Below are 15,179 nucleotides of genomic sequence, written 5' to 3'. Positions count from 1 at the left end.
TACCCCTTATCCTGTATCTGTACACTGTGGACGGCTTGAATGTAATCATGTATAATCTTCTCGTTGACTGGGTAGCATGCAACATAAATGCTTTTCACTGTATCTCGGTACAAGTGACAATAATAAACTAAACCCCGCTGAGTTACTCCAGCACTTGCTGTCTTTTTGTGTTGTAAGCCAGCATCTGCAGTTCCTTGCATCTATGTAGTTCAAATATAAATTGTTTTCACCAACAATTGGTATGGTTTACATTTACCTAGGAGGGAGGGGACATGGTTTAACTTTGTGTCAAAGATCATGGGGAAAATAGATCGGGTAAACGCAGTCTTTTACCCAGAGTAGGGGGAATCAAGAACCAGAGGACGTAGGTTTAAGGTGAAGGGGGCACGATTTAATTCTTTTTTTTAATACACAAAGGGTAGTGGGTGTCTGGATGAACAAAGGAGGAGGACTGGATCAACGTTGTTGCCTTCCACCACAGTGAAGAATGCTGTGGTGGATGTTTGTGTTAAATCTTATTGTGTATTGTGTGTTCTTTTAAAGTGTATCGCTGCTGGCAAATTAATTTCATTGCATGTGACATGTGACGAATAAAATTGACTTTGAATTTGAGCTGCCAGAGGAGGTCGTTGAGGCAGGGACTATCACAACATTTCGAAACATTTAGACAGGTACATGGGTAGGAAAGGTTTAAAGAGATTGGGACCAAAAGCAGGCAGGGGGGATGAGTGTAGATGGGGCATGTTGGCAAGTAAGGGCAAGTTGGGCCGAAGGGCCTGTTTCCACGCTGTATGACTATGACACTCCAAGAGGATGATGACCAAGATGAGGTACACAAGGGGTTAATTTTACAGAGGCACGTGAGATGGCGGGACCCGTGGTCATAGTTAGCCAAGGTGCGGCTGTGAACAGGCACTATGGCTTTGCTGGGTTTACCTTGCACTAAATGTTATTCCCTTCATCATATATATGTCCATTGTAATCATGTATTGTCTTTCTGCTGGCTGGTTAGCGCACAACAAAAGCTTTTCACTGTACCTCGGTCCACGTGACAATAAACTACACTGAATGTTTGATTAGGCTATAACATAGATTACTGCGTAGGAAAGAACTGCAGATACTGGTTTAAACTGAAGATAGACACAAAAAGCTGGAGTAACTCCACGGGACAGGCAGCATCTCTGGAGAGAAGGAATGGGTGACGTTTTGGGTCTGAAGAAGGGTCTAGACGCGAAACGTCACCCATTCCTTGTCTCCAGAGATGCTGCCTGTCCCCGCTGAGTTGCTCCAGCATTTTGTGTCTATCTTCGGTCTTATCCGAGAATACTACTGGGCTATCACTGAGAAAGCAGAGCCTCCTAGCTTTAACACCAACAAACAGGAACATCATTGTACCATTTGCTTACCTGGTTTGTTGGACGAGTTTTACTAAGGTTACAACAGGGTTTATATCATAGGCTGCTGAAGTCTGGCGTGGAAACAGGGAACTGCAAATGCTGGTTTACAAAAGTAGACAAAGTGCTGGAGTAATTCAGACGGTCAGGCAGCCTCTGTGGAGAACCCGGATAGGTGACGTTTCAGGTCAGACTGAAGAAGGGTCCCGACCCAAAATGTCACCAATCCATGTGCTCCAGTGATGCTGCCTGACCTGCTCAGTTACTCCAGCACTTTATGTATTTAAAAAAAAATAAACCAGCACCTGCAGATCCTTGTTTCCCCGTGTTACGCAAGATGGCTGAATAAATCTCTCCCAGAGTGTGTCTGTATGCAATTGGCCTACAGGCCATTAGATGGTGGAGATATATGTTTTTCTATTGCAATGTGGGAGATGGAAAACAGACAGAAAAGTCGAAAAGATCAGATCAGCAAGGTCGGATCATTTGAATGAAAGGATTTGTGACCAGATTAGACAACTTGTCCGTAACATATGAAGCGGGCAGCGTGTGTTTGACTTTGAGAGTCAGTGTTAATCAATGTGATCTCCATGTACGAAGTTGTAAAATGGCAGCCTTCAGCAACACGGACTGATCAGAAACCAAGAGGCTTATTCATTGTAAGAGTAAATAAAGTATTATGAAACTGAAGTAATTTTCCGTGCCCCTTCACCAATGCTGCGCCATCAGTTTTATTGATCTCAGGTTAATCAGCAATTTAACTTATCTTTAACTATGTTATTGCATTTGGCAAAGTTGCTGAAGTAAATTCATGCTGATGAAACAAGAGTCACCAATTGCTTCTTTACAAAGCTAATGATTAAACGATCAAACCCAGTTAAGTTTAGAGATATGAATGAATGGATACTTTTATTGGCCAAGTATTCACATACAAGGGATTTGCCTTGGTGCTCCGCCCGCAAGTGACAACATGACACACAGTGACAGTTAGGAATGACAGATAAAACATTAAACATTATCGATTAAACATGCGAAAGGCGGCTACAGCATGGAAACGGGCTCTTCGGCCTACTGAGTCCACGCCAACCAACTATTCACACTGATTTCCATGTTGTTCCACTTCCTCATCCACTTCCTACACACTGGAGACAGACGATTGTCATTTGGATAAGGCAGGATGAAATATCAGTTATGGGTGGAGAAATGACAGATGGAGTTTAATCCGGGTAAGTGTGAGGTTTAGTTTAGTTTAAAGATACTGCACGGAAACAGGCCCTTCAGCCCACCGAGTCCAGTCCAGCCCCCGCACTCTAATGGGTCTGTTCCACTTAGGCGATTATTTTGGGCAACTACAGGCGACTGCCGCAAAATTTTCAACAATTTGAAAAATGTTCGGCAACAGTGGCGCCAATTTTTACTGTCGTAGGTTGTCGCCAGGTGTCATAGGTGAATTCCATTAAAATTAGTCCCTGGCAGTCGCCTAAAGAGTCGCCTAAGTGGGACAGGCCCATTACACTATTCTACACACATTAGGGACAATTTACAATTTTACAGGCGCCAATTAACCTACAAATCCGCACGTCTTTGGAGTGTGGGAAGAAACCAGAAAAAACCCACAGGTCACGGGGAGAACGTACAAACTCCGTACAGACAGCCCCCGTGGTTGAGATCAAACCCGGGTCTCTGGCGCTGTAAGGCATCGACTCTACCGTTGCGTCACCGTGCCGCCCGTTAAGGTGTTGTACTTTGGGAGGTCAAGTGTACACAGTTAATAGCAGGACCATAAACATTATTGATGTAGAGATCATGGGGTCCAAGTCCATAGCTCCTTGAAAGTGGCAACACAAGTAGATAAGAGTAATAAAAGTGCGTGTGTGTGTGTGTGTGTTATTAAGCCTTCATCAGTCAGGGAACTGATTGCAAGAGTCAGGAAGTCAGGCACAGCTTTGTTCGTTAGGTTGCATGTGGAGTGCGTGTAGGAAAGAATTGCCGATGATGGTTTAAATCGAAGATAGACACAAAATGCTGAAGTAACTCAGCGCGACAGGCAGCATCTCTGGAGAGAAGGACTGGGTAACATCTGAAGAAGGGTCTCGACCCGAAACATCACCCATTTCTTCTCTCCAGAGATGCTGCCTGTCCCGCTGAGTTACTCCAGCATTTGGAGTATTAGTGGGCAGTTCTGGCCGCCCATCACAAGGACAGTCGGAGAGAGGGTGCGGAAGAGGTTTACCAGGACGGTGCCTGGATGAAAGGGCATTAGCTAATGGGAAGAGATTTAACAAACTTGCACTCTTTTCCCTGAAGCATCAAACTTGATGGAAGTGTATCTTCTTCTTCTTGCACAGCCTAAAGTTGTAGGACAACTTGTTCTATTTGATTGTGCATGCTGGGTTGATTGCATTCGTCGAAACAGGGCGGACCACGTGAAGGTTGCAATCTTCCACCCCATGGAAGTGTATAGAACTATGAGAAGCATCGATAGGTCAGAACCTTATTCACCTGGGTGGGAATTTCAAAATTATTCCTTAGTTTTGAGGCTCGAGGGACAAAGTTTAAAGGAGATGTGTGGGCCTAGCTTACTTTAGCACAGCGCTGGGTGGCTGGAAAGTGCTACTGGAGTTGCGATGGTTTGTGGCAGATTCGGTCTTTCTGTGCAAGAGGCTTTTAGATAAGCCAGAGATATGCAGGGGATGGAGGTACATGGATCACCTGCATGCAGAAGGGATCAGTTTGATTTGGGGTTGTGATCGACACAGGCCGTGAGGGCTGAAGGGCCTTGTTTCTGTGCTACACTGCTCAATGTTCCGTGCCAAGCTTGCTAGGGGAAGATTCAGTGTTACAATGTGATAAAGGAACAAGGCAAGAAAGATGTGCGTAGACAGCCAAAAAATAAAATATTTATTCAGAATTAGAAAGTATGCATCCCAACCTGCAGGAAACATGTTCCCAATGTCGGGGGAGTCCAGAACCAGGGGCCATAGTTTATGAATAAGGGGTAAGCCATTGAGAACGGAGACAAGGAAACACTTTTTCATACAGAGAGTTGTGAGTCTGTGGAATTCTCTGCCTCAGAGGACATGGATTGGTGACGTTTTGGGTCGGGGTCCTCCTTCAGACGGGGTGGGGGGGTGAAGAAAGCTGGTAAATGGAGGCGAGGGGAGGACAAAGCCTGGCAAGTGATAGGTGGATACAGCTGAAACAGGTTGGCGTGGTCTAAGTGGGCTGTCAATGAAAGTAAGCATGCAGGTACAGCAGGTAGGGAAAGAAAACGAATGGCATGTTGGCCTTCACAACAAGAGGAGTTAAGTATAGGAGCAAAGAGGTCCTTCTGCAGTTGTACAGGGCCCTGGTGAGACCACACCTGGAGTATTGTGTGCAGTTTTGGTCCCCTAATTTCAGGAAGGACATTCTTGCTATTGAGGGAGTGTAGCGTAGGTTTACAAGATTAATTCCCGGGATGGCGGGACTGTCATATGCTGAGAGAATGGAGCAGCTGGGCTTGTACACTCTGGAATTTAGAAGGATGAGAGGATATCTTATTGAAACATATAAGATTATTAATGGTTAGGACACGCTAGAGGCAGGAAACATTTTCCCTTGCGGGAGTCCAGAACCAGGGGCCACAGTGTAAGAATAAGGAGTAAGCTATTTAGAACGGAGGTGAGGAAACAGTTTTTCACACAGAGAGTTGTGAGTCTGTGGAATTCTCTGCCTCAGAGGGCGTTGGAGGCCGGTTCTCTGGATACTTTCAAGAGAGCTAGATAGGGCTCTTAAAGATAGGGTCTGGGGATATGGGGTGAAGGCAGGAACGGGGTATTGATTGGGTATGATCACACTGAATGGCGGTGCTGGCTCGAAGGACCGAATGGCCTACTCGTGCACCTATTGTCTATCTTCACACAAAAAGTGCAGCTCTAATGCTGATCTGATGCAGTTATTTATGGCCCATTTTGTTGTTCTTAAAAATAAACAACTTTGATTATTTAAAGGCAGCCATTTGGTTTATAAATAGACAACTGGTAACATTTTTAAATCAGTTTAAATTGGTTTTGGCAGCCTTGCCACATACAATCCTACTGGATTACTGAGATGGGATCATGCAAGTGATGTGCTATTCTGTGGCTTGCAGTATAATGAAGAAAAAACGCTGTACGGCCGAAATGGCGTAGAGGTAGCTACTGCCTTACAGCTCCAGAGACCCGGATTCGATCCTGACTACGGGTGCTTATTTTGCGTTCTTCCCGTGAGTTATCTCTGAGATCTCCGGTTTCCTCCCACACTCCAAAGACGGGCAGGTTTGTAGGTTAATTGGCTCGGTATAAATGTAAAATTTCCCTCGTGTGCGTAGGGTTGTGTTAGTGTGCGGGGATCGCTGGGCGACGTGGACATGGTTTCCGCGCTGTATCTCTAAACTAAACTCACATCCCCTTAACAACTGATTCAGGTCTCCCTTGTTACCGCAGGGCAGGCGGGCGTTGAAAGGATGAAGAATGTTTGCAGATGGCATCCTGTGTTCGCTGCCATGTTGCATACTTTACGCACAAAGGTTTTACAACTAACTCTACTCTACATATTTATCCAAGCAAGATATTCTCACATTTACCTGGCTGATAGTACTTTGCAAAGCAGTTCCAAAATCCAGACCTGGATTTCGTGGAATATGATACCTTGCAAAGTAGATTTAAACTGTGGAGCTGGATCTCTGGAAAGTAAATATAGAAATATTACATACAAGTGAAACAAAAATTTCTTCATCAAACATTTAGTGGTCTAAAATTAACAAATATTCCAGTAAACACATTAAAGGTTAGTTTAGTGTAGAGATACAGCATGGAAACAGGCCCTTCGGCCTATCGAATCCATGGCGACTATTGATCACCTGTTCGATGTTACATAGAACATCTAGTTCTACATTGTCCCACTTTCTCATCCACTCCCTACACACGAGGTACAATTTACAGAGGACCAATTTACCTACAAACCCGCACGTCTTTGGGACGTGGGAGGAAACCCACTAGGTCACACTAGGGAAGAACATGCAAACTCCACACAGCCAGCACTAAACAATGGGGTTCTTCTTCTTCTTGCATATTGCGTGCACAGCCTAAAGTTGTAAGACAACTTGTACTGTTTGATCTTCAGTTTGGGCACGCCAAGTTGATTGCATTTGTTGAAACAGGGTGGACCACGTGAAGGTTGCAATCTCCCACCCCAACAATGGGGTTGAGAGGGAAAGATAGATCAGCCATGATTGAATGGTGTAGACTTGATGGGCCGAATGGCCTAATTCTGCTCCTATCACTTATGTCCTTATGAACACCCGTGGTCAGTATCTAAAAACCGTATCGAAAAAGAAAATCAGAAATTGCTGGAATTGTTCTTCTTCACAATTCCGTGTCTCCGGCAGAGGGTGGCAGAACCGCAGTGTTAGGTGCAGAGCCTGCGATGATTATGAAAGGAAGATTCCTCAACCTTGTTCATCCAACTTCCAGCCTTGACGTTCATGCTTTCTGCACTGGTTGAGCATGGAAAGATGTCCATAAGGTGTTCGCCAGGTGCTGAACACCAACCTCTGCTCCCAGCCTCACCGCAGCTGAGATAACGCACTGAATAGTGCCTCCACGTCCAAGGGGCCATCGTTCTGGACCGTGATTAGATCCTATTAATGGGATTTTAAAATCAGCATCACCACCATATGATAGAACTTTATTTATCCCAGGAGGGAAATTGATCAGTGGGTGGGAAGGAACTTGAGATGCTGGTTTACACTGACGATAGACACAAAGTGCTCTAGTAACTTCAGAGCCTGTCCCTTAGGCTACTGAACCATCCTACAACAATCAGAACTACTATCTTGGTGACCCTCGGACTATCTTTGATCGGACTTTACCTTGCACTAAACGTTATTCTCTTATTATGTATCTGTACACTGTAAACGGCTCCATTGTAATCATGTATTGTCTTTCCGCTGACTGATTAGTGTTCCACAAAAGCTTTTCACTGTACCTCGGTACACGTGACAATAAACTCCACTGAACTCAGCGTTAGGGCAGTGGGTTGACTTAAGCCACGTGCTGGTGCTAGCTGCGCACAAGGGCGGCACGGTGGCGCAGCGGTAGAGATGCTGCCTTACAGTGCCGGAGACCCAGGTTCGATCCCGACCACGGTTGCTGCCTGTACGGAGATTGCATGTTCTCCCCGTGACTGCGCGGGTTTTCTCCGAGATGGACAATAGACGCAGGAGTAGGCCATTTGGCCCTTCGAGCCAGCACCACCATTCAATGTGATCATGGCTGATCATCCACAATCAGTACCCCAGTTCCTGCCTTCTCCCCATATCCCCTGACTACACTATCTTTAAGAGCCCTATCTAGCTCTCTCTTGAAAGTATCCAGAGAACCGGCCTACGCTGCACTCCCTCAATAGCAAGAATGCCCTTCCTCAAATTAGGGGACCAAAACTGCACACAATACTCCAGGTGTGGTCTCACCAGGGCGCTGTACAACTGCAGAAGGACCTCTTTGCTCCTATACTTAACTCCTCTTGTTGTGAAGGCCAACATGCCATTCATTTTCTTTCCCTACCTGCTGTACCTGCATGCTTACTTTCATTGACAGCCCACTTAGACCACGCCAACCTGTTTCAGCTGTATCCACCCATCACTTGCCAGGCTTTGTCCTCCCCTCGCCTCCATTTTCCAGCTTTCTTCACCCCCCCACCCCGTCTGAAGGAGGACCCTGACCCAAAACATCACCAATCCATGTCCTCCAGAGATGATGTTGCCGGTCCCGCTGAGTTACTCCGGCACTTTGTGTTTTACTCAATGCACAAGTGAACCTCCATGACTTTAGTTGTGAAATGGGCATTCATTGTAAACATCATGCTTCGAAAATAAATGTTGTTCCGTGAATAGTTAGTGAGTAAACTCTTCAAGGCTGCGAAGTAAATCAACACTCACCCAACCCAGTGCACTGTCGTTAATATTGTAGCAACATTGGGGGGAAAAAAACACACAACTCCTCTCCATAGTTAAGACAGAAAAAGCAGGAGTAACTCAGCGGGACAGGCAGCATCTCTGGAGAGAAGGAATGGGTGACATTTCGGGTCGAGACCTTCAGATCACCTGCTAGGATCCCGACCCGAAACGTCACCTAGAGTCATAAAGTGATACAGTGTGGAAACGGGCCCCTCGGCCCAACTTGCCCACACCGGCCAACATGTCCCAGCTACACTAGTCCCACCTGCCCCGGTTTGGTCCATATCCCTCCAAACCTGTCCTATCCATGTATCTGTCTGTTTATTAAATGTTGGGATGGTCATAAGGACTAGGAGCAGAATTAGGCCATTCGGCCCATCATCTACTCCGCCATTCAACCATTGACTGATCTATCTCTCCCTCCTAACGCTATTTTCCTCCCCTTCTCCCCATAACCTCTGCACCCGTACTAATCAAGAATCTATCTCTCTGTCATATAAATATCCACTAACAGCCTATTCCCTGCCTCAACTACCTCCTCTGGCAGCTTGTTCCATACACCCAACACCCTTTGTGTGGAAATGTTACCCTTCAGATTCCTATTAAATCTTTTCCCCTTCACCTTGAACTTATGTCCTCTGGTCCTCGATTCACCGACTCTGGGCAAGAGACTCTGCCCGATCCATGGTCTGCTGAGTTACTTCAGTAATTTGTGTCCTTTACTGTAAACCAGTATCTGCATTTCCTCCTTGTTACATTTCTCTATCGCCTGCTAGCTCGTGCCCCATCTCTCTATCCTGTCCATATCCCTTCTACTCCACAGTCTACTCTGGTGAAAGATCTCAAACCAAAAAAAATCTCGTGTCCATTTGCCTGACCCGCTGGTTCCTTCCAGCCACCCCCTCCTTTTCCAGAACTGGGGGCCACAGTTTAAAAATAAGGGGTAGGCCATTCAGCACTGAGATGAGGAAAAACCTTTTCACCCAGAGTTGTGAATCTGTCGTATTCTGTGCCACAGAAGGCAGTGGAAGCCAATTCACTGGATGTTTTCAACAGTTGGATTTAGCTCTTCGGGCTAACGGAATCTAGGGATATGGGGAGAAAGCAGGAACGGTGTACTAATTTTGGATGATCAGCCAGGATCATATTGAATGGCGATGCTGGCTCGAAGGGGCGAATGGCCAACTCCTGCACCTATTTTCTACGTTTCCTGACTTGATCTCGAAACACGTCATTAGTAACAAAAGCGAAAACATACGATTTTGTCAACAGGAAAGCAAATATGCAACTGTAGAAAATAAAAATAGATTAAAAATGGGGACAGTTACTCTATTGTGGCAGAATTCCAAGCTCAAAAAATAAAAATATTCCTGGATTTCCCTCATGGATGGTGATTGTGATGATGCTTTAATGTCACGTACCTCGCTAGGTGCAGGGAAATTCTTTGTTCCACACAATACACAAAAGAGTCGTCACAAAGATGCTGACAATGTGATAAAAAGTACTCATCCCTTCTTCGTCGCCTGCTTGCCGTCCATCTCGGAGGGGTGGGGGTGGAGGGGTAGGAACAGGAGGGATGGTTGATGCCAACATGTGGCGAACAGGATTAATGTCGCCGAGTATTGAAAGCATTCTTGTTCTGAGAACAAAGGACTGTCCCACTCCATTGTCCGAGTGAGGCCACACGCAAATTGGAGAAACATCACCTCGTATTATTTCGTTTGGGCGGTATGAACGTTGATTTTCCATAAGCAAGTACCACCTGCACCCCTCACTCCCCCCCCCCGTCCCCCCAACCCCACACCTCCGTCATCCTACCAGTTGCACTGTTCATGTCCTTGTTATCACACCATCCACAGCCAACAATGGGCCATTGTGGGCTCCACCCTTCCTGAAGTCATCTGTTGCTGGCCCCGATTTGTTCTGGGCTTTTCTCGGCTCAAGTTTATTTCCACCCCGCCGCCTCTACTTTCAGTCTAAAGAAAGCTGCGGCCACGGTGGTACAGCAGTAGATTCGCTGCCTCACAGCTACTGCAGCCCCGGAGACCCGGGTTCAATCCCGACTACGGGTGCTGTCTGTATGGAGTTTGTATGTTCGCCCCGTGACCTGCGTGGGTTTTCGCCGAGATCTTCGGTTTCCTCCCACAATCCAAAGTCGTGCAGGTTTGTAGGTTAATTGGCTTTGTAAATGTAAAAATTGCCCCTAGTGTGTGTAGGATCGTGTTGATGTGTGGGGATCGCTGGTCGGCGCAGACCCAGTGAGCCGAAGGGCCTGTTTCCGTGCTGTATCTCTAAACTAAATAAACCCAAGCGATTTGTAAATACTCTGTCATGAGGGATTTGCCAGAATACACCGGCTGGCGTAAGTGGGACATGAATGATAAACCAGAGTCACGCAGAAAAATGCATCTCATTCTTTTTCGATACCCACCTCAGAAATTCTAGGAGCAGAATTAGGCCATTCGGCCTATCAAGTCTACGCTGCCATTCAATCATGGCTGATCTATCTTTCCCTCTCAACCCCATCCTCCTGCCTCCTCCCCTTAAACGTCGACACCCGTCCCAATAGGGAATCTATCTATCTCTGCCATAAAAATGTCCATTGACTTGGCCTCCACAGCCTTCTGTGGCAATGAATTCCACAGATTCACCACCCTCTGACTAAAGAAATTCCTCCTCATCTCCTTCCTAAAGGAACACCCTTTAATTCTGAGGTTATTCTAGTCAGCCAACCAGCAAACCCAGGATAAAGACACAAAGGAATTCACCCCAGTAAGCTCAAAACTCACAAAGATTTGATTCTCGACTCAGGCGGCTTGGAATCGATATCATCTTGTGGAAAGCTGGGAAGAGGAAGTGTGTCTTTATCTTCTTCATCGCTGTATGGAAACAAAGATTTCATTATTAGAAAAATAACTTAAAAAAAAACTATTGCAAAATGAAATAGAGCTTATGTTTAAGTGGAAAAATTAAATTATTGGGGTGGCACAGTGGAGCAGCGGTAGAGTTGCTGCCTCACAGAGCCAGATCCTGACTACGGGTGCTGTCTGTACGTTCTCCACTGCGTGGGTTTTCACCAAAGACATGCAGTTTAATTGTAGTTTTTGGCTTTGGTTAAAAAAAAAAAAATTATAAGTTGTCCCTAGTGTGTGTAGGATAGTGCTAGAGTGCACGGCGATCACCGGTCAGCGCGGCCGAAGGGCCCGTTTCTACAGTAGGGGAATCAAGAACCAGAGGACATAGGTTTAAGATGAGAGGAAAAGATTTAATAGGAGCCCGATAAGCAACTTATCTTTTTTTTAAAAATATAAACACAAAGGGTGGCGGGTCCATGGAACGAGCTGCCAGAGGAGGAGGAGGCCGGGACTATCGCAAAGTTTAAGGGGCATTTAGATGGATAGGATGGATTTAAGAGGGAATTGGGCCAAATTCAGGCAGGTGGGACAAGTGTGGATGGGGCATGTTGGTTGGTGTGGGCAGGTTGGGTCAAAGGGCCTGTGTCCACGCTGTGGGACTATGACGCAATAATTAAGCGCTGGTGGAAGAAGGAATTGCAGATGCTGGTTTAAACTGAAGATAGACATAATATGCTGGAGTAACTCAGGGGGGGGGGGGGGGGGAGGCAGCATCTCTGGAGAGCAGGAATGGGTGATGTTTCGGGTCGAGACCCTTCTTAGGTTTGCTCATTTCCCAACCAATCCACCAGATGGCGGTCTGACTCAGTTCAAGCATAATGATGGATGATTGGTGGGTTCCATCTCAGACAGACGGGTTGATAGTTACAGGTCGAGAAAGGATGGCCTCGCAATACGTCGATCGGATAGTGTCGCTCGATGTCTCACAATGGTGTGGTCGAATACAGACGGCAGAGTATTGTTAGTGATGGTGGAGCAAAGAAGTGATTCCTTCTTGCATAGTGATAATATAGGAAAAGACCATGGCCGAGAAAAGTGGATGAAGACAACACCCTGGACTATTGGAAAATGTAGAGCATATAATGGTCCGCAACTGGAATAAGGTTCAGGAGGCGCTACAAACGCTATAGCATATGACTACTTGAGAGGGCGAAACAGTGCAGGCGTTAGTGGAAAAGTACACAGGCGGTGAGAGGATCCTCCCCGGATGGGGTTGCAACATATCGCGCGTGTCGGGGAAACAAAATACCTCTGAACAATGGACAGCCATCCTCAATGTGGTGTCAATAGATCAGAGGGGATCTTGTGTGAACAGTGCAAGAGAATATAGGTAAGAAAAGGTTTGTAAACACAACATCATAGAGACAGAAACATGTTCCCATGTTGGGAATGAATACCAGAACCAAAACGGGAGCCAAAAATGTTAGAGTAATAGTAGCCAACGGAGGGTCGTACACAGAAAAATTAGTGCACAGATCACTACACAAAAGTTGGTGTTTACCCGAGAGTTGTGATCTGATAGAAAAGGTCACAGGCGCTCAAAGAAAGAGGCAAGGCACGTGTCCAATTCTCGGTGGGGGCCTATTCAAAGAGTGAAGTTACAGATCAGGAGCTCTTAAACATCACGCTTAATATATACAAGGATATGGGTCAGAGTCAAAGCCCACACAAAAGAGAAGGGCACAATGACATTGGATGATACAGACGCGACTACATACACAAGGGGGAAAGGCTAAAATTATACACGTCATCAACAAGGCCATATGGCCGTCGACTCCCTACCAACGCATTTGTCTATAGGGGGTAATTAGGAACAGACACACGTGCCCACCCACATCACCATGTAAAAATTCGTCCCTGTGAATAAACATCGGGGGGGTGGAAGGACAACTCAAGAAGTTCAGTTTAATTGTCCACGGTTACGGATGTCGTGAAAGAGCGATGTGATACGGGGTGCCGTCCGCAGCTCCACTCAAACAAGCAACCACACAAAAAGGAATGCTATACAAACGCCACTCCTGTAAGTCACACATACTTTGCACATGGTGGCCTGTGATTTTTCCGTGGGGTTGCTTATTTATTGTGTGTCGTGATTGCTTCCATTAAATGAAAGTTTCGGGAACTTTCCGTCGGTGAAACCACACAGCTCTGGGAACGTGCAAACCATCGCCTCAGCCTCGCTGCCCGGTAAAAAACACACCAGTATTGATGTTTCCAAATATCCATGGTGCGGCGGGCGGCTCCTCTATAACCCTTACACAAACCACCCCCACCTTACTCACACAGTCTCGGCTGATTCTCACCCCCAAACCCACCTGGGAGGGGGGGTCCCCTTCCCCCCCCCTCCCCGCTCACCTCCCGCCCTAACCCAAGAGCCCTCTTCCCTTGTTCCTCCCTCTGTTTTCCTATATAACCACCCATTTTGTTTTCAATTTCGTTTTAGAGATACAGCGACACTGCAAGCGGGCCCTTCACACACCGTGTTCCGAGACAAGCGATCCACCAACACACTCGGAATACCAAGCCCCCAATATCCACACAAAGGGGGGGGGGCTAGGCGGGACACTAGAAACTCACTCTTTATGTTTGTTCAAACATTGTATGAGTTTGTTTGTAGGGTAGCCAATGGCTGTGGGGAATGGTATTGCTGCTGGGGAGGGGGCCTGGAAGTTGTTCACAGTCTTGCAAGTCAAATCCGTCCTTTCTTCAAACACGGTGTAATTTGATGGAATAGCAACAATAATTGATACTACGCTGTTCGGTATGGACCTGCTGTGTTTCACAACCATATGCGACAGAAAAAGGTTAAAGTACAAAAAATTAAAAGCGCGGGTGCGAACACAGGCAGTCCTCACCTCTGTAGTAAGCCACGATCCTCCGGTAAGAACATTGGCCTCAAAGCACGCGTTACGGTCGTAAAAAAAGGTGAAGAATACAGCGGGACGCGCTCCTTGTTTGGTGAACAGGCGCTGTGGGATTGGTCTTTCACGTCGGTGACAAAGAGTGTTGTACAAAATTGCCGAATAGTTTGATATTCGGGGCGCGTCGCCGCTTGTGACAAACCCAACATATATAAGTGACAAAACAGGGGAAGGGCTCAAAGAAGATCAGGGCTGGGGGTCACATAGAGACAAGAGCGGTGGGGCGAGGTCCAGGTAACAATGAAGCAGCGGCCGCGGCAACCCACATACCTACACAACAGAGCCGGTAGATAGATACAATGCTGGGGTGACCTAGCAGGACACAGGGTGCGGGGGAGCATCTCTGGGTCACCTTGTTCTGCGTATCGAGACCCTCCTTCCGTCTGAGAGTCGGGGAGATGAGACATGGAAAAATAAAAAAAAAAGCGAGACAAATCAAATGGGAAGAAGGGCAAGGAAGACTGAAATATCATTTGTTAGCAGGAGAAGTGACACGAGGTGTACAATGATAACCTTTACTCGAAGGTCGGAGCATTGGGATGGGGGCGGAGCTGGAGAGAGGAAGCAAGGGATGATCAAGAGTGCTGTGCACGGGGTTGCGTGGGGAAAATTTTTGTACGTACCCTGTGAAAACAATGGTCTGTTCCTCCAAGAAATTATCATCGAGGTTAATCATCAAAATGCGGAAATAAACTCAGTGAAACGGACTCATCTCTTGAGAACGGAATGGGTGGGCGTTTTCGGTAAGAACTGATGTTATTACCAGCAACCTTCAAAAACTCATGTCAAATGTCCACTGTCCCACACAATGTCAAGGAATTACTAGCAAAGTGCTGGACCATCTCTGGTGAACTGGACAGGTGGCCCGTCAGGTTGGGTACCCTTCTTCAATTTGAAGAATGGGAAGGTCAATTCACTACCAGAACGTCGCCTGTCCATGTTTCTCCTGGGATGCTGCCCGCCCTTCTTA

General features: G+C 46.5%; 1 protein-coding gene across 1 annotated transcript in view; it reads right to left on the bottom strand.

The window, feature by feature from the left end:
• Window positions 1–15,179, bottom strand: part of rilp (Rab interacting lysosomal protein) — a 41,821-nt gene that overhangs the window by 4,617 nt on the left and 22,025 nt on the right. Inside the window, exons 5-7 of the mRNA XM_055657426.1 lie at window positions 12,790–12,869; window positions 11,163–11,252; window positions 6,001–6,099 (exon numbers count right to left, since the gene is read on the bottom strand). Coding sequence (XP_055513401.1) covers window positions 6,001–6,099; window positions 11,163–11,252; window positions 12,790–12,869 — 269 coding nt within the window. The remainder of the gene's footprint in view (window positions 1–6,000; window positions 6,100–11,162; window positions 11,253–12,789; window positions 12,870–15,179) is intronic.

This window comes from Leucoraja erinacea, chromosome 28 (genome assembly GCF_028641065.1).
Source record: "Leucoraja erinacea ecotype New England chromosome 28, Leri_hhj_1, whole genome shotgun sequence".
NCBI lineage: Eukaryota > Metazoa > Chordata > Chondrichthyes > Rajiformes > Rajidae > Leucoraja > Leucoraja erinaceus.
This window is presented reverse-complemented; position numbering and strand designations above follow the sequence as displayed.